The sequence below is a fragment of the Calliphora vicina genome, chromosome 5, assembly GCF_958450345.1.
Source record: "Calliphora vicina chromosome 5, idCalVici1.1, whole genome shotgun sequence".
NCBI classification, from domain to species: Eukaryota; Metazoa; Arthropoda; class Insecta; order Diptera; family Calliphoridae; genus Calliphora; species Calliphora vicina.
Window position 1 is genome coordinate 7,832,334 of NC_088784.1, and position 18,253 is coordinate 7,850,586.

Consider the following 18,253-nt stretch of genomic DNA (forward strand, 5'->3'; position numbering starts at 1 on the left):
ATTTTCTGATAGGAGGATTACTTTTGCGCCACCTTGTATATAAAATAAAGAAGATAACAGGAACTGATTTCAACTTATAGTGGAAACAATACACATCGATGTCAGTTTTTAAGATATGTAATTTCTTCCCTGTTCCACACAACGAAGGGGAGAAATTAAAAGTGTTTCCAATTTCTACACAAGATTATGATTCACCTTACCTTAATGTGGTTCTATTTATCAGTGACTGATATAAAAAAACCATATTGTACATACTTCCATACAAATGACACAACTTTTGTTTAACCCTTGTCCAAACCATTTATAAAATGTACGAATTTAAAAGTGTTACAGCCGTATTTATTCATATTAATTTTTATTTAAAGTACAAATTGTGCAATATATGTATTTTAACAAGATAAGAACACCAACCAATTATGCACTGTAAAGCAAATATTACAAATTAACTTTTAACTTAAAAACATATAAAGTGAAACAGTTATTTTAAAACAGTCTTAGTACAATGTTGTTTAAACATTTAAAAAACCGAACTGGTAATAAATTAATATTTTACCAAAACGAACATCCTACTTATTTTACTTCCTGCATAAAGTTTTAGGCTTACTATGGCTATTAGTTTATTTAGATCTAGCATCAACCCAACAACAATGTATTTCCATGGATTATCAAATACCCAGTGAACGTGATGTTCTCAATATAACCTCGCCCAATTATCCAAATGCCTATCAGCCGGGCACCAACTGCAGACATCGTATTACTGCTCCCAGGGATCATGTGGTCATAGTAACCTGTCTTTTCGAAGTGGTGAGTAAATTACAAATCTCAAAATTGGCTTAAAATCATGTTTTATACTTTGTTAGGTTTCCAATGTCTGTGACACCGAGTATTTCTTCCTTTCCCTTGATGGGGACTTACAGTTTCGTGATGGCCAACGCTTTTGTCGCTCCACTCAAATCACTAGGATTTCTAATTTTCGTTCTGTGGCTTTGGCTTACATATCATCACGTTCAAATACACAGCTAAGAGGCCGTTTTAACTGTCAAGCTCGTGCTCGCCGGGTTCCCTGCAATTGTGGCTGGTCGGCTGCAACTCGAATAGCTAATGGCCAGGAAACCAGACACAATGAATTTCCCTCTATGGTGGCTTTAAGGGATTTAACTTCGCCTCAAAGAATATTTTGTGGTGGAAATATAAGTAAGCTTTTAATTTAAGGACTTGTTTGTTTAACTGTAATGTTTTGTTTTAGTCAGCCATCGTCATATTTTAACTGCTGCCCATTGCACTAGAGCTCATCCGGATCCAAATGTTATAATGGCTTATGCCGGGGATCATGATTTGGTAGCAGGTTAGTAACAGTTCAGTGTTTGCACAAAGTTATTTTTCTAGACTAGTCTTAGTCTTAGTCTTAGTCTTAGTCTTAGTCTTAGTCTTAGTCTTAGTCTTAGTCTTAGTCTTAGTCTTAGTCTTAGTCTTAGTCTTAGTCTTAGTCTTAGTCTTAGTCTTAGTCTTAGTCTTAGTCTTAGTCTTAGTCTTAGTCTTAGTCTTAGTCTTAGTCTTAGTCTTAGTCTTAGTCTTAGTCTTAGTCTTAGTCTTAGTCTTAGTCTTAGTCTTAGTCTTAGTCTTAGTCTTAGTCTTAGTCTTAGTCTTAGTCTTAGTCTTAGTCTTAGTCTTAGTCTTAGTCTTAGTCTTAGTCTTAGTCTTAGTCTTAGTCTTAGTCTTAGTCTTAGTCTTAGTCTTAGTCTTAGTCTTAGTCTTAGTCTTAGTCTTAGTCTTAGTCTTAGTCTTAGTCTTAGTCTTAGTCTTAGTCTTAGTCTTAGTCTTAGTCTTAGTCTTAGTCTTAGTCTTAGTCTTAGTCTTAGTCTTAGTCTTAGTCTTAGTCTTAGTCTTAGTCTTAGTCTTAGTCTTAGTCTTAGTCTTAGTCTTAGTCTTAGTCTTAGTCTTAGTCTTAGTCTTAGTCTTAGTCTTAGTCTTAGTCTTAGTCTTAGTCTTAGTCTTAGTCTTAGTCTTAGTCTTAGTCTTAGTCTTAGTCTTAGTCTTAGTCTTAGTCTTAGTCTTAGTCTTAGTCTTAGTCTTAGTCTTAGTCTTAGTCTTAGTCTTAGTCTTAGTCTTAGTCTTAGTCTTAGTCTTAGTCTTAGTCTTAGTCTTAGTCTTAGTCTTAGTCTTAGTCTTAGTCTTAGTCTTAGTCTTAGTCTTAGTCTTAGTCTTAGTCTTAGTCTTAGTCTTAGTCTTAGTCTTAGTCTTAGTCTTAGTCTTAGTCTTAGTCTTAGTCTTAGTCTTAGTCTTAGTCTTAGTCTTAGTCTTAGTCTTAGTCTTAGTCTTAGTCTTAGTCTTAGTCTTAGTCTTAGTCTTAGTCTTAGTCTTAGTCTTAGTCTTAGTCTTAGTCTTAGTCTTAGTCTTAGTCTTAGTCTTAGTCTTAGTCTTAGTCTTAGTCTTAGTCTTAGTCTTAGTCTTAGTCTTAGTCTTAGTCTTAGTCTTAGTCTTAGTCTTAGTCTTAGTCTTAGTCTTAGTCTTAGTCTTAGTCTTAGTCTTAGTCTTAGTCTTAGTCTTAGTCTTAGTCTTAGTCTTAGTCTTAGTCTTAGTCTTAGTCTTAGTCTTAGTCTTAGTCTTAGTCTTAGTCTTAGTCTTAGTCTTAGTCTTAGTCTTAGTCTTAATCTTAGTCTTAGTCTTAGTCTTAGTCTTAGTCTTAGTCTTAGTCTTAGTCTTAATCTTAGTCTTAGTCTTAGTCTTAGTCTTAGTCTTAGTCTTGGACTTAGTAAGTTTTTACAAACATTTCCATATTTAATTTAACAGATAATGAAACCCCTTTTGCCATCCAATATCGCATACAGAGTATTTTGAATCATCCCGGTTATAGGTCTTCAGCCACCTCCATAATCAATGATATTGCCATATTAACAACCAGAATACCCATAGAATGGTCTAGAGGTGTAGGACCAATTTGTTTGCCTTGGAGGCAACAGTAAGTTTTTAAGAAAATGTTCTTTAAATTTCATAGATTTTGAATAATGAAACGTTTTCAGAAATGATGTCTTTGCCTACTCCAATGTGGATGTGGCCGGCTGGGGCACTTTATCATTTGCCGGCGCAAAGTCCAATACTTTGCAAAAAATCCAATTGATGACTTTGGAAAATCGCATATGTCAGGAACAATACAATGACACTGTAATTCCCACTCAAATATGTACCTATGATTATAGAGGTTTAGCTCAAGATTCCTGTCAATATGATTCGGGTGGACCGGTTATACTGCGTCAACAGAGACTATATCTTTTGGGCATCATTAGTTATGGACGTAGCTGTGGCCAGCGTTTTGGTATTGGCATAAATACTCGCATAACTTCGCATTTGAGTTGGATCTGGCGTTATACGCAAAATGATGTGTGTGTTCTTTAAATGACCACACTTTTAATCACATTCCTTTATCAATTTGCTTAATAAAATATTTATTGAGAAATTATCATGTCCTGCTGCTGTCTGCCTTATATTTTTTTTATTGTTCTAAGTACCTCTTTTGTTATTTTCATGGTAAATGACTTAATTTATGCACAACCATAATTTTTTGTATGATTTTTTTCATATTTTCAAGGATAATGAGCTTTGTTATCCTTTGATGTTCATGCCTTTATATACATTTAATTGTTACTTTTATGCAACAATAAAATAACATAAAAAAAGTAAATTAGCGTAAAGTACTCTTAAATTGTTTTACAAAATATTTTAATTGTTTTCAAGGGGTTGATTTTCAGCTAGAAAAAAATGTACAATAAAATAAAATAAAACATATTACGATTTGTTTTAATTGTCATGAATTATTAAAAGATAAAACAGATTTTTAATATGAGTAAAAATAGCAACAAGTTCAAGTTCACAAATATTCGTACTAAAGTTAAAATATTTATAATTTTAAATATGAAAAGTATTGAGGAGCTTCACTGTTTCAGGAGTTTTCTTCCTTAAATTTAATATTTGTTGTATACAACACATGGTTGAAGCAAAAAACATCTTAAAGATTTTAAATTTACCCCAAAACATATGCAATACATTTTCATGTTTTCAAATCCTAAAAGTATGTTAAATTGCATATAGAATTCTCTATTGTTTTAATTTAATTTACTGGAAAATTTGTAATTCTCTATAAAAAAAAAATAAAAAACCATCATCCTATAATTTTGTCTCTTATTAAAATCCATTGTTATTATACCTCAAGTATTAGCACATTTTTTTTTTATTTTACAGTCAGTATCCTTTTTCTTTTCAATCATCCTTATTTTATGGAAACTCATCATGTCTTACATCTACTTAACACGGAAGTTAATAACAATATAATAAAATAAAAGATTCTAAAAAATTTTCTTTGAAGCCTAAAAACGACTACATTTTTATTATATTTTTTTGCCAAGGACTCTTGAAAATCTTTAAGTCTATTCTTTTGCTAGTGGTGGTACAACAACTTGCAGCAAAAAATATATGCCGTGTTTTTCATATTCTTTTTTTAACCCTTTTTCTTCTTGTAAATATGTGTATGCACAAAACAAAGTATTTATAAGTTCATTTGTTCATTGTGTCAGAATGCTAGAAACTGAAAAAAAAGGATAATATAGAAAACGGAAACAACAGCAAATCATCATGATTCTTTTGAGTTGGTATACGTTTTTTTTCTCACTGCTTTTCCTTTTTCTGCTGTTGTTGTTTTGCAACAAAAACAACACAATATAAATGCATTAAAGTACACTTGACGCGACTTGTATCCTTTTAGCTACTTGTTCTTTAACTCAAACTCTTACAAAACAACTTCTCATGCAACCGTCTATATTTATAAAATTCAAAATGAAAACAACACAAAAAATAACAATTCAAAGTAGCTGCTAAGAGATGTTGATGATGTCCTGATTTTGTTTTTATGGCAAACGAAAAAAAATAACAGAAAACAACAAACAGACAATGATGGTTTGCACTAAAAAGTACGTTAGTTTTTTATCATAACATCATTAGTGAATAAATTATATAAAAAAAACTTATAAAAAATAACATGTTAATTAAGAAATATATAAAAATAAGCAATTAAATTTTAAATTAAGATTTAAATATACGAAGGCTGCTGTACCTAAAAATAAGCAAGAGATTTTTAATTTAATTATTCTTTTAACTAGAACATAGACTATGACTAGACTATGACTAGACTATGACTAGACTATGACTAGACTATGACTAGACTATGACTAGACTATGACTAGACTATGACTAGACTATGACTAGACTATGACTAGACTATGACTAGACTATGACTAGACTATGACTAGACTATGACTAGACTATGACTAGACTATGACTAGACTATGACTAGACTATGACTAGACTATGACTAGACTATGACTAGACTATGACTAGACTATGACTAGACTATGACTAGACTATGACTAGACTATGACTAGACTATGACTAGACTATGACTAGACTATGACTAGACTATGACTAGACTATGACTAGACTATGACTAGACTATGACTAGACTATGACTAGACTATGACTAGACTATGACTAGACTATGACTAGACTATGACTAGACTATGACTAGACTATGACTAGACTATGACTAGACTATGACTAGACTATGACTAGACTATGACTAGACTATGACTAGACTATGACTAGACTATGACTAGACTATGACTAGACTATGACTAGACTATGACTAGACTATGACTAGACTATGACTAGACTATGACTAGACTATGACTAGACTATGACTAGACTATGACTAGACTATGACTAGACTATGACTAGACTATGACTAGACTATGACTAGACTATGACTAGACTATGACTAGACTATGACTAGACTATGACTAGACTATGACTAGACTATGACTAGACTATGACTAGACTATGACTAGACTATGACTAGACTATGACTAGACTATGACTAGACTATGACTAGACTATGACTAGACTATGACTAGACTATGACTAGACTATGACTAGACTATGACTAGACTATGACTAGACTATGACTAGACTATGACTAGACTATGACTAGACTATGACTAGACTATGACTAGACTATGACTAGACTATGACTAGACTATGACTAGACTATGACTAGACTATGACTAGACTATGACTAGACTATGACTAGACTATGACTAGACTATGACTAGACTATGACTAGACTATGACTAGACTATGACTAGACTATGACTAGACTATGACTAGACTATGACTAGACTATGACTAGACTATGACTAGACTATGACTAGACTATGACTAGACTATGACTAGACTATGACTAGACTATGACTAGACTATGACTAGACTATGACTAGACTATGACTAGACTATGACTAGACTATGACTAGACTATGACTAGACTATGACTAGACTATGTTATGATTTATATTACTAATTAAAGCATTTATACCGTAGATTTTTTATTTGTTACAACTTTATATACTTAAGATATACATCAATATCTTTTAATCAAAATATTTATAACCTACTTTAATGCTTTTTTCAACATTTAAATCAATCAATTCTTCAGTACTTATGTTTGTAAATTACTTTGTAAATTTTTTCCAATTACTCACTTCATTATTGCGTAATTTAATTTAAAATTTTCTTAATTTCTATATTATTTAAACAAGAATATTTAATAAAATGTGAGAAGAGCAAAAAACAACATGCCAAAAAACTATAAATTCATCAAACTAAAACAGTATTATTTTTTCTATGGAAAATTATATTAAATTTGTTTTGCCTAATAAAATTTTCAACACAAAGAGACAGTGTGTGTATGAATCTATGTATATGTCGTGTCTTCTTCTTACACTTCTAGATCAAATCATAAAAATATATATGACAAAAGACTTAATTTGCATTTAAATTAAAATACAGGCCTGTTTAAACTCAATCATATACTTGTAAAATTCCATAAAAACAACAAGAGTATGAGTTTTAGAAATTTTCCTTTTCATATACATAAAACTTAAACTTTTCTTCTAGTTTGCTGGCTGCCTCAAACAACAATAGATGTTTTAACTTTAGACAAAGAGAGACAATTAAATAGCTAGTGATAGTTTTTCTTCTTCTATTTTTTTCTTAATGCTAAAGCAAAATATATAAATGTGCAGCGTTTATTGAAATTTGTATGTTGCTGTTGATGTTTAGAAAAGATTCCTTATAAGAAGAAAATTATTATTGAATCATTTAATATTTTTTAGCACCACCATTTGGCAGAGACAAATCATGTCATGATTCGTGGTGTTGTGTTATTTAATTGAATTTGTAAGCTCATGAAAAATTTAAAATTTTAATCTAAATTATATCTTTATATTGAAATAATTGCATTTTTGTAGCATATTTTGTGGTTGCTTAGAATAACATGAGTTAGGGATTTAAGAAGTCTTTAAATTACACATCATTTTCCCTGTAAATTGTGTGGAAATCGCTTGGATGATGGCGACGAGTATGAAAACCCCTATGACTATGAATATATTTCAACGATACGACTGCGTCTATGACTGCAATATTGAATACGACAAGACTACGATAAGAACAAATCCGTGACTATAGCAGCGACTATGAATTCAACAAAGACTACGAATATAACTTCAGCTTTGACTAAGACTAAGACTAAGACTAAGACTAAGACTAAGACTAAGACTAAGACTAAGACTAAGACTAAGACTAAGACTAAGACTAAGACTAAGACTAAGACTAAGACTAAGACTAAGACTAAGACTAAGACTAAGACTAAGACTAAGACTAAGACTAAGACTAAGACTAAGACTAAGACTAAGACTAAGACTAAGACTAAGACTAAGACTAAGACTAAGACTAAGACTAAGACTAAGACTAAGACTAAGACTAAGACTAAGACTAAGACTAAGACTAAGACTAAGACTAAGACTAAGACTAAGACTAAGACTAAGACTAAGACTAAGACTAAGACTAAGACTAAGACTAAGACTAAGACTAAGACTAAGACTAAGACTAAGACTAAGACTAAGACTAAGACTAAGACTAAGACTAAGACTAAGACTAAGACTAAGACTAAGACTAAGACTAAGACTAAGACTAAGACTAAGACTAAGACTAAGACTAAGACTAAGACTAAGACTAAGACTAAGACTAAGACTAAGACTAAGACTAAGACTAAGACTAAGACTAAGACTAAGACTAAGACTAAGACTAAGACTAAGACTAAGACTAAGACTAAGACTAAGACTAAGACTAAGACTAAGACTAAGACTAAGACTAAGACTAAGACTAAGACTAAGACTAAGACTAAGACTAAGACTAAGACTAAGACTAAGACTAAGACTAAGACTAAGACTAAGACTAAGACTAAGACTAAGACTAAGACTAAGACTAAGACTAAGACTAAGACTAAGACTAAGACTAAGACTAAGACTAAGACTAAGACTAAGACTAAGACTAAGACTAAGACTAAGACTAAGACTAAGACTAAGACTAAGACTAAGACTAAGACTAAGACTAAGACTAAGACTAAGACTAAGACTAAGACTAAGACTAAGACTAAGACTAAGACTAAGACTAAGACTAAGACTAAGACTAAGACTAAGACTAAGACTAAGACTAAGACTAAGACTAAGACTAAGACTAAGACTAAGACTAAGACTAAGACTAAGACTAAGACTAAGACTAAGACTAAGACTAAGACTAAGACTAAGACTAAGACTAAGACTAAGACTAAGACTAAGACTAAGACTAAGACTAAGACTAAGACTAAGACTAAGACTAAGACTAAGACTAAGACTAAGACTAAGACTAAGACTAAGACTAAGACTAAGACTAAGACTAAGACTAAGACTAAGACTAAGACTAAGACTAAGACTAAGACTAAGACTAAGACTAAGACTAAGACTAAGACTAAGACTAAGACTAAGACTAAGACTAAGACTAAGACTAAGACTAAGACTAAGACTACGATCATGACTATAACTGAAACTAAAACTACGATCATGAATATAACTGAAACTAAAACTACGATCATGTCTATAACTGTGCCTATAAATACGATTAAGAGTACGAATATGATATTGACTTGGAATACGACTACGATTACAAATGCGACTTATATAACTACATAGAATATGACTGACTATAACTGTAACTATTATGACCACAACAATGCCTATAAATACGACCAATATTGCGACTACAATTATGACTATAACAACTACTTTGAATACGACTAATATTACGACAATCTCTGCGAATATGAATCTAAATCTATGACTTAGACTTTGAATACGATTATGATTGCAACTGTTACTACGAAAACGACTAAGAATGCGACTATGATTATGAATATAAGTGTGACTAAGATTATGACTACAACTATGACTAACAAGTCCGCCATTTAATAACGCCTTATATTACTGGGTTATACAAATTTTAAATTCCTCCTTCTAACAGTATCGAATATAATATTCTAACTATTACTTGCACCTGGGCCAACATTTTCCACCACCAGCTTTTTTCTCCTAACAACTTGCACAGCAAAACCATTAATTCAATAGTGCCTTTTATTTTAGCTAAATGTAAATTAAAAGTCTATTTTTTTTTTGGTTGCTCTCAACGTCATTTGAACTCTTAGTTAAAAAATAAAAAAGTATTAATGTAAGAGTGAGTAAGACTCATCAGGGCGCCGTCAAAAAATTGCATGTATAGAAAAATTGCAATTTTCTAGCAGACAATTTTCTCTATTTCGTTGCCTATTGGTTAGATGCAAATGAATAGCGCTGTTAAACGAACAAAAAAAAGTAGTAATAATAAAAAAAGATGCGAAACTTGCAGCAACAACAGCAGCACCTAAATAAAAATTCTATATTCTATGTTTTATTTAAGTTTTTTGTAGTTGTTGTTCTTGTTGTTTAGAATGACGATGGCGATGATGATTTTATTTCCTACACACACATAGAAACTCACATACATATAGAAATATTGCACATTGCATGCAATCAGCCTAAAATGTATGCTATAGAAATTTGTTTAAAAAGAAATTACATAGAAACCATTGAAATACAATGCATATTTTTAAGGGTGGGCTTATTTGTCCTATACTTTATAATGGGTGGTATGTATGAGTTTAGATGAGTAAAACTTCATGTGAGTGAGGATTTGTGTGTGTGGTATGATTGCTCTTATGCAGTTAACAGGGAACAAAACTCATATATTGTATATAAAAAACATTTCTTTTTATATATTTTCTTTTTTATTTTTATTTTTTTTGTTTATATTCGTATTGTGCTTGCACATACATGTTAAGCTAACGTTTAATTATTTAGGTTTTTTGAAAATCTATACAAAAACAAAAAAAATAAAAACACAACATTGTATATGAACAAAATATGAAGCATATATAAAAGGCGTTTGTATAATATATACAAATAAAAAAAATTTAAAATCGAATATTGACATTTGAGTTTTCATTTCGTATGAGCACTTTTTCGCATTTGTTTTATATTGTAGCAATACAAATAGTTGATTGGGGGTTGTAAAATAAAAATCTTTGGCAAATGTTGATAATTGGTAGAGAAAAATAACTGAAAAGAAATCAACAGCCAGCAATGGAAATAAGTTGAAAGTAGCAACTGAGAGTATTTGCTTGATTTGTTAAGAGGAAATGGAAGCAAAAATAAGGCATACTTTAGGGTGTTAATTAGTTGACATTTCAAATTAATTGCATTTTGCCTATTGATTGCAAAACGGCATTAAAGCATAAAGTGTTAATTGCTTCACACCTTGTCTAATAAAAGAAGAAAAGTTTTCAAAAATACTTAACATATGTAAAATTTATATTTTTAATTTGAAAGCCTCCTCAAAGTAGGCTTTTCTTTTCATGTAGTATGAGTTGTAAAGCAGTTAACACTTTATGTTATTTCTTACAAAGCAAAGTATACAATAATTTGAAATATTAACTAATTAACACCTTAAAGTAGGCTTAATTTTGTTCATACCCGTTTTTATATAACATACTAAATGAAACGAGATGGTTTTACCTTGTTTCTATTAATTTAAAGAATTGTAAGCAAATGAGTTGCATATTTTTAGGGCAAATGTTCAGGGGCTCATTTTTATAAAATGAAACGTTTTGAAACTTAAGAAATACTAGGAAAAGGTTTTAAAGGCATTTAATAAAAAATAAATAAGAAAACATATTGCTTTAATGTTTTATTTTAAATTTAATTTAATAAATAAATCTTTTTATTTCATACAATATTTCACTTCCGGCGTCTTATTCCTAATCCACTTTAAATGCGAAGAAATCCTTGTATTCACTGAAGGCTGATTGGTGGCACAGGCAAAACCATAACTCACAATACCCAAAGCATACAAACGTTCTCCTCGTGCATACAAAGCTCCACCCGAGTCATATTGACAGGTATCTCGACCTGGAGTATAAGTACAAAATGCTCCAAATGCCAGATTTCTAACAAAATGTTGACAATCCCCGCGCGACATCACATCCAAGGTGGTCTTTAACAATACCGAAGACTGTTTGCCACCAAATGAGGTGGTGCCCCAACCGGCAGTCTCTACGCGTTGACCGGCATATGGTATGTTAGCACTAGCCTCTTTTAGACTGTAAAATGGCAAGCAAACTGGTCCCACACTACGATTCCATTCGATGGGATAGCGAGTTTTAAGCAGAGCTATATCATTGTGAACTTTGGTAGAGCTGACATGAAACTGTTCGTGCGGTATGATTTTTATGATGTCGTATTGGCGGGTGTAAAAGGATTCCAGAACTGAAAAAGAAAGGTGTGAAAAAATTGAATTTTGAAAAGTGCTATAATATGGAAATGTAAATCTTAAATTATCTATTTCAGAAAGATAAAATAGACAATTTTATTAAACAAAATTTATCAAGCTGATAATAGATCAAGCCTTGCAGATTTTCAATAATTTTTCGTTGTGAAGTCGTGATCCAAAAGGCATTCACTCTTAATATGAGAAGTTGATCTGAATCAGCAATTATTCACATGCAATAAAGATTTCCGAAGAGATTTTCAATAATTTTTCTTTGTGGAATCGGCAGATTAACCACTCAGTTTAAAGTCGTCGGAGTGCTCCAAAAGGATTTCATTTAACTTATTAGCATTTACCTTTAATATGAGAAGTTTATCTGAAGCAGCAATGGTTCACATCAGGTTGTAAATCAAATAGAGAGAAGGTAGCGATGAGTTAGAAAAAGGGAGTAATTTTAAATCACCACGGGAAACTACTCCATTAAACTATTGAATGGAGTTGTTTAAAATCTGAATCAGTTACTACTTTCTAGAAGGCAATTGATTATTTTGTTATAACAATTACCCATTTTCTATAAATTAATTCGATATTCTACCATTCATAAACCGGGGTCAAGGGTTAAATGTTGAAATATTTGAGATTTTCATTAAACCTAAAAAAAATATTCCCTAAATGTTGAGGATTAAAAATTTTACTGAAAACAGGAAACCTTCATCACCGGGTCTAATGACAAATAATAGATATTTCAAAGACCTTTCCGACAACGTATATAACGCAATAGCACTTCTACTATCGGCCAAAATCGGGAAAAATATTTTTTAACCCGAATTTTTTTTCAGATTTTTTTAACCCTCTTTTTATACCCTTCACCCTTCAAATGAAGAAATTCTTTGTAATTTCTTCATTTTTTCATTTCCGACCCTATATATTCTGGATCCTTATAGATAGCGGAGTCGATTAAGTCATGTCCGTCTGTCTGTCTGTTGAAATCAACTTTCCGAATCCCCCAAATAACTTATATACACGATTCATACATCAATGTCTTCGGAATTCTTCCGGCTCTGTTGCTTTAAAATCGAGAAAATCGTTCCACAAATGGCTGAGATATAAGGAAAAACTCAGGAAAACCTAGATTTTTGACCTATATCTGGATTACTAAGTCAATATTGACAATATGGATATCTAATGATAGATATTTCAAAGACCTTTGCAACGACGTATGTATATAAGACAATAGTAAGTTGGTCCTACAGTTGGTCAACCATGGAATAATATTTTTTAACCCGAATTAATTTTTTCACCAAAAGTTTTTTTTCGCTAAAAAACAAAAAAAAAATTTAATTAAAATTTAAAGAAATAAATCGAAATTTTTTCCAAAAAATTAAAAAAACAACTTTGGAAAAAAATGTTTGTTTAGCTAAAAATATCTAAAGTTTTTATTTTGATGTATAATTTTGTGAAGGGATTATTCGACAGAGCCGAATATGGCTTGTTTTTACTATTAAAATTTTTTCAACAAACAAAATTAAAAAAAAATTTCACCAAAAAATATCAAATAAGATTGAAAAGTTGGAATTTGTCATGAAACGATAACAAATTATTTTGTATTTGTTAGCGGCTTTTAAGAGAACTTCAAAGAACTATATGATGTCTGAACAAAATATTATGGTCAAATTAACCTCAGATGTAACTGGGGTAAAAATGAGACCAATATTTTGTATAATATACAATGGTATAGAAAACAAATAGAGGGAAATAAATCTGTAACTTCTGATCCGATTTGAATGAAATTTCACATGCGCAAAGAGAAAGTGTTTTCGAGTTTAAGTTTTGAATTTTGAACGTATGGGCCCACCCTTGGTGCTGCCAGGGGTCCCCAAAATAGGACACCTCGGGTATGTTCAATTTTTAAAACGATCCTATTTATTCTTCTGTGTTCCGAAAAAATTACACATATAGAATCTCCTCTACAAAAAACGTCGTCGTAGCTATCCATTATCTCTTATCAATTAGCAAATATTCGCATTTGAAAATTAAATTTTCAAAATTTTTACCCACCCTACTCCAGTTTTCGCTAGTTTTTGGAACAAAAGGTGCATTTTTTTCTTTTTAAGTTATCTACAAAATTTCTAAGAAGGTGTATTAAGATTTCATACTTTTTGAAAATCAAACTTTAAATTATATATTTTAAATGAAAAAGATTTCAAAATTGTAGATACCGACATGACCAGGATCATTAAAAAACTTCTATTTTTATATAAAATTAAAATTTAGGGCCAAAATTCTCAAATCGCATAGTCGATATCAAAATATGGGCAAATATGTTCTTAATTATTTTGTAATGGGTTCCGATAATCCCTCCCCTGGTATGGATATTATAGCCAAAAACATAAAAAATTCTATTTTTGGGATTTTTCAACACTTTTTTGGGAATTGCGGGATTCTTGATTATAAAATTGAAAATTGGTTTTTATATTTTTATTTGCAATAGAAAAATCTATTTCATTAAAAAATATTCATAAATAAAAATTTAAATTCAATTTGAAAAACTTGTATCTTTGCAAAATCTCAATAAAAAGCATTTTTTGTCATACTTTTCAAAAAAGTATTCCATGAATTTTTTAATTGTATATATTTTTTGAAAAATAGACAAAAATCCCATATCCATAGATATATCATGTCTATCTTATGTTTTTACGTGGCAAATTAATTAGGGAAAACTTAACAACTCGGAGAGAATTGAACCTGACAACACTTCTACTTTGCGCATGTTAAATTTCATTCAAATTGGACTAAGGGTTTAGAAGTTACAGATTTATTTCCTACTTTTTATACCCTACACCACCATAGTGGGGAGGGTATAATGCGTTTCTGCAGATGTTTGTAACGCCCAAAAATATTAGTCTAACACCTACCTTAAAGTATACCGATCGACTTAGAATCACTTTTTAAGTCGATTAAACGATGTCCGTCCGTCCATCTGGTTGGCTGGCTGGATGGCTGTCCATGTAAACCTTGTGCGCAGAGTACAGGTCGCACTTTTGAAGATATTTCGATCAAATTTGGTACATATTATTTTTTCGGCTCAAGGACCAAGCATATTGAAACTGGCTGAAATCGATCTATTATTTCACCTAGCCCCCATACAAATGTCCTTCCGAAATTGGACTTTATCGGTCATAAATGTTTAATTTATAAATGTATCTCCACAAATTGCGCTCCAAATAAGTTTTATATATACAAAATTCATGTCACCAAATTTTGTTACGATCGGTCCATAATTCCGAAAATCACTTTAACGTGCATAAATCGCTTAAAAATTTGAAAAATACACACAAAATCCAACATAGTTAACTTTCATATAAACATAAATCACACGACCCAATTTCATAGTGACCGGTCCATAATTGGTCATAGCTCCCATATAAGGAACACTTCCGAAAATCACTCAAAAATATAAATTATTGAAATTTTAAAAGAAAAATGTTTTTGCTCTTTTACTTAGTGTAGGGTATTATATGGTCGGTCAAGCAACATCTTACAAGTAGAACCTAATGGTGAATGAATTGAGAATGTTACTTATTTTAGGTTGTGCCAATTAAACAAACCGGGTTTGTTCATATCACTATTTATAAACCAATTCGGACAGACAATCTTAGACAGTCAAAAGGTATAGACAAAGTATTCAAAAAAACTCTGTTTAAGAAAAGTTCTCATTAGAACTGAGACTGAGAAATTTTTGTAAATATCAAAATGGCCTTAGCATAGTCGACTAGGCCATTGAAAGTTATTTAAAAAAATGGTATGTATTACTTTTTCGCGGTTGTCAAAAAAGTTCAGCAAAAAAACGCGGTAAAGTTTCAAAATAATTTTTTTTTTATTAAAAAAACGCAAATAGTTTTTTATCAACATATCAACCAGTATTGATCTTATACAGAGGGCCCAATGACGGGAGCACCATGGTACATAAGAAATGAAAACATCCACAGAGACCTAGAAGTGACATTGGTAAAGGAAGAGTTCAAGAAAGTCCGTGAGAAATATATTGTGAAGCTGCGAAACCATCCCAATACGCTTGCAAGACAACTTGTGCAGACCCAAACCCGATCCAGGCTCCGTAGAGCAGATCTACCACCCCGCTAAGATGAGTGACAGTTTACCATTATGGCTCTCCTGTTGAAGAGCAAATAGTTTTAATTTTAGTTATAAGATTTGAATACTTATTGTAAGGTCAAAACAGACAGATTCAATAAATCAATAAAGCGTTAAAAAAAAAAATATCAACCTGGCTCGAATCTATATTTAAAATTTACTATTTTACTTTATTCATAAAATTTTTTTTATTTAAATCAATATAAATTTTTTTTTGGAGATTTTAAAAAATCGTTTTTTTGGGTGAGATTTTTATTCCAAAATTACCCGAAATTAGTTTTCCCAAATAACACAACATTTGGTTATAGCCCTACTGTATGTAGATCAGTGGTCGGCACTAATATCCAACAGGGAACGAACATGTTCGGTTGTTTACCTACAAGCATAGGTAATACAAATTACAATAAATAACTGTTCAGATTTCATAGCACAACATTAGTCCATGAACTATTTATGCCGACCGCTGATCTAGATATTCAATATATCTCTTATCATCCCCAAATATTCAATACGTTGGAGATCGAATAAAAAGAAACTTTATCTTATTCTCCAATCTTCAAAGCATTGCGAAATTTGTATTAAAAAAATCAACATTCCTTTTTCCTTTGACCACTTACCCGTGGACAAGTCATGTTCACCAACTACAGCTGTCAGATATTCTGGTCTGCTAGTTTCAGGTGTTATATAACAATGGGCAGCCGAAAGCAAATAACGATGATGAACTAGAAAATAAAAAAAAAACAAAATGAAAAGAAAAACCATAACAAAAATCTTTGTTTCAACCAAAATGTCTGTGTCCAAAACGGAAACATCGACAAGCAAAACTTACTTATAGTTGCGCCACAAAAAATCTTTTGATTTTTTATGGTCATTACTCCAGCCATTGAAGGAAACTCATTGATACCTGCCACACCAGAAGCTCCAGCTATTTTCACCGTAGAACTCCAACCGCACTCACACTGAGGCTCAAGGACTTCCACTAAACAAGAAAACGAGCCACCGCCTTCGGTTGTTCGTGTTGTGTGTGTGGAGTGGCTGGGTGAAGATGTGGGTGGGGAGGAGAATGCTGCTGTGAAGGAGGCTGCCTGCTGAGAACTTGTATAATCTTGGCCAACAATCACTTTGGCAACACGTTTTGTGGAAATCTTATGCGTGGCAATTGAGCCATTACGCCACGTGTTGGCCGGTAAAAAGTCATAGAAATTTAAAACACTTGTTGGGCTTGATGAGGCAGATGGTGGTGGTGGTGTTGTAGGTGACTTAGTTGTAGTAGTAGTTGTTGTTTTTGTTATAAAAGCTTGTATGTCAATTTTGTTTGACAACAAAGCCACCACATAAGCAAACGAATTACTAACATTCTTATCCTTGTCCATACTTTCGTTTGCATACTCCTCTCCAGCTGAAGATGTTGCAAAGGAAGTTGTCGACAAAGCTGGCTGTTGTGTAAAGGAAGTCGTCAATAAATTGCCCGTTACGGCTATTGGTAATGTTGTTAACTGATTCACTTTGAGTGGTTTAGAAGTGGTTGCAGTAGTTGTTGTTGGTTTAACTGTTGTTGTAGTTGTCGTCCTTTCCTTTGGTTTTTCTGTAGTTTTTTTAATTGTTGTTTTGTTCATGTGTGTTGCATTTTCAGTTTCTTTAACGACATTTGCTAGTATACGTTTGTAGTAGGGTGTTGATATGTATGAGAGTACGGCTTGATTAAGAAAACTTTTTCTTTCCATTTTGCCGGTGCCACAAAAATACTCCGAACCGGTCAATACTTCACTGCCCTCACGATTAAAGTAGAAGACTTCATTGAGACATTTGGTGGCAGCTTGAGGCTGAAATTATGTTTAAAATTGGAAAGAAATCAAAGTGGTTTTTAAAGTTTGTTTACAAAAGTCGTATTTTTTAAATTAAATTGGTGACAAATTATGGCACTCGAAATTCTAAGCGAGTTGTTAAGTTTTCTCTAATTTATTTGCCACGTAAAAAAACATAAGGTAGACATGTTATATATCAATGGATAGAGGATTTTGTCTACTTTTCAAAAATGTATATAACTTTTGACAATTAAAAAATTCATGGAATACTTTTTTGAAAAATATGACAAAAAATGATTTTTATTGAGTTTTTGCATAGATAAAAATTTTTCAAATTGAAATTAAATTTTTATTTATGAATATTTTTTAATGAAATTGCACAGTTATGTAGATTTTTCTATTTAAAATTGAAAAATAAAAACAAATTTTGAAATTCAAGTATTCCACAATTTCCAAAAAAGTCTTGAAAAATCACAAAATGGGATTTTTTCGTTTTTTGACTATAATATCCATACCACGGG

The 18,253-nt window shown here is 31.6% G+C and overlaps 2 protein-coding genes across 2 annotated transcripts; one reads left to right on the forward strand and one right to left on the reverse strand.

The window, feature by feature from the left end:
- Window positions 1-597: 597 nt before the first annotated feature.
- LOC135961219 (venom serine protease) lies at window positions 598-3,783 on the forward strand. Its single transcript, XM_065512714.1, has 5 exons — window positions 598-804; window positions 861-1,194; window positions 1,247-1,345; window positions 2,791-2,959; window positions 3,021-3,783. The coding sequence occupies exons 1-5, from the start codon at window positions 658-660 to the stop codon at window positions 3,391-3,393; spliced, it is 1,122 nt and encodes a 373-aa protein (XP_065368786.1). The 5' UTR covers window positions 598-657; the 3' UTR covers window positions 3,394-3,783.
- Window positions 3,784-11,229: 7,446 nt separating this feature from the next.
- LOC135961642 (venom serine protease 34) lies at window positions 11,230-17,747 on the reverse strand. The gene is made up of 3 exons (XM_065513170.1): window positions 16,757-17,747; window positions 16,545-16,649; window positions 11,230-11,774 (listed from the first exon to the last, which is right to left on the reverse strand). Exons 1-3 carry the CDS (start codon window positions 17,649-17,651, stop codon window positions 11,230-11,232), a joined length of 1,545 nt encoding a protein of 514 aa, XP_065369242.1. The 5' UTR covers window positions 17,652-17,747.
- Window positions 17,748-18,253: the final 506 nt, after the last annotated feature.

What these genes read in the sequence shown, in the direction of transcription:
- LOC135961642 (XM_065513170.1), bottom strand. Translation starts at nt 17,651, where the DNA reads ATGGAAAGAAAAAGTTTTCTTAATCAAGCCGTACTCTCATACATATCA. An exon ending in TTTTTGTGGCGCAACTATAA is followed by an intron (nt 16,650 to 16,756) that starts GTAAGTTTTGCT and finishes TTTATTTTCTAG; the next exon opens with TTCATCATCGTTATTTGCTT. An exon ending in TGAACATGACTTGTCCACGG is followed by an intron (nt 11,775 to 16,544) that starts GTAAGTGGTCAA and finishes TTTCTTTTTCAG; the next exon opens with TTCTGGAATCCTTTTACACC.
- LOC135961219 (XM_065512714.1), top strand. Translation starts at nt 658, where the DNA reads ATGGATTATCAAATACCCAGTGAACGTGATGTTCTCAATATAACCTCG. An exon ending in ATTTTGTGGTGGAAATATAA is followed by an intron (nt 1,195 to 1,246) that starts GTAAGCTTTTAA and finishes GTTTTGTTTTAG; the next exon opens with TCAGCCATCGTCATATTTTA. An exon ending in GGATCATGATTTGGTAGCAG is followed by an intron (nt 1,346 to 2,790) that starts GTTAGTAACAGT and finishes TTAATTTAACAG; the next exon opens with ATAATGAAACCCCTTTTGCC.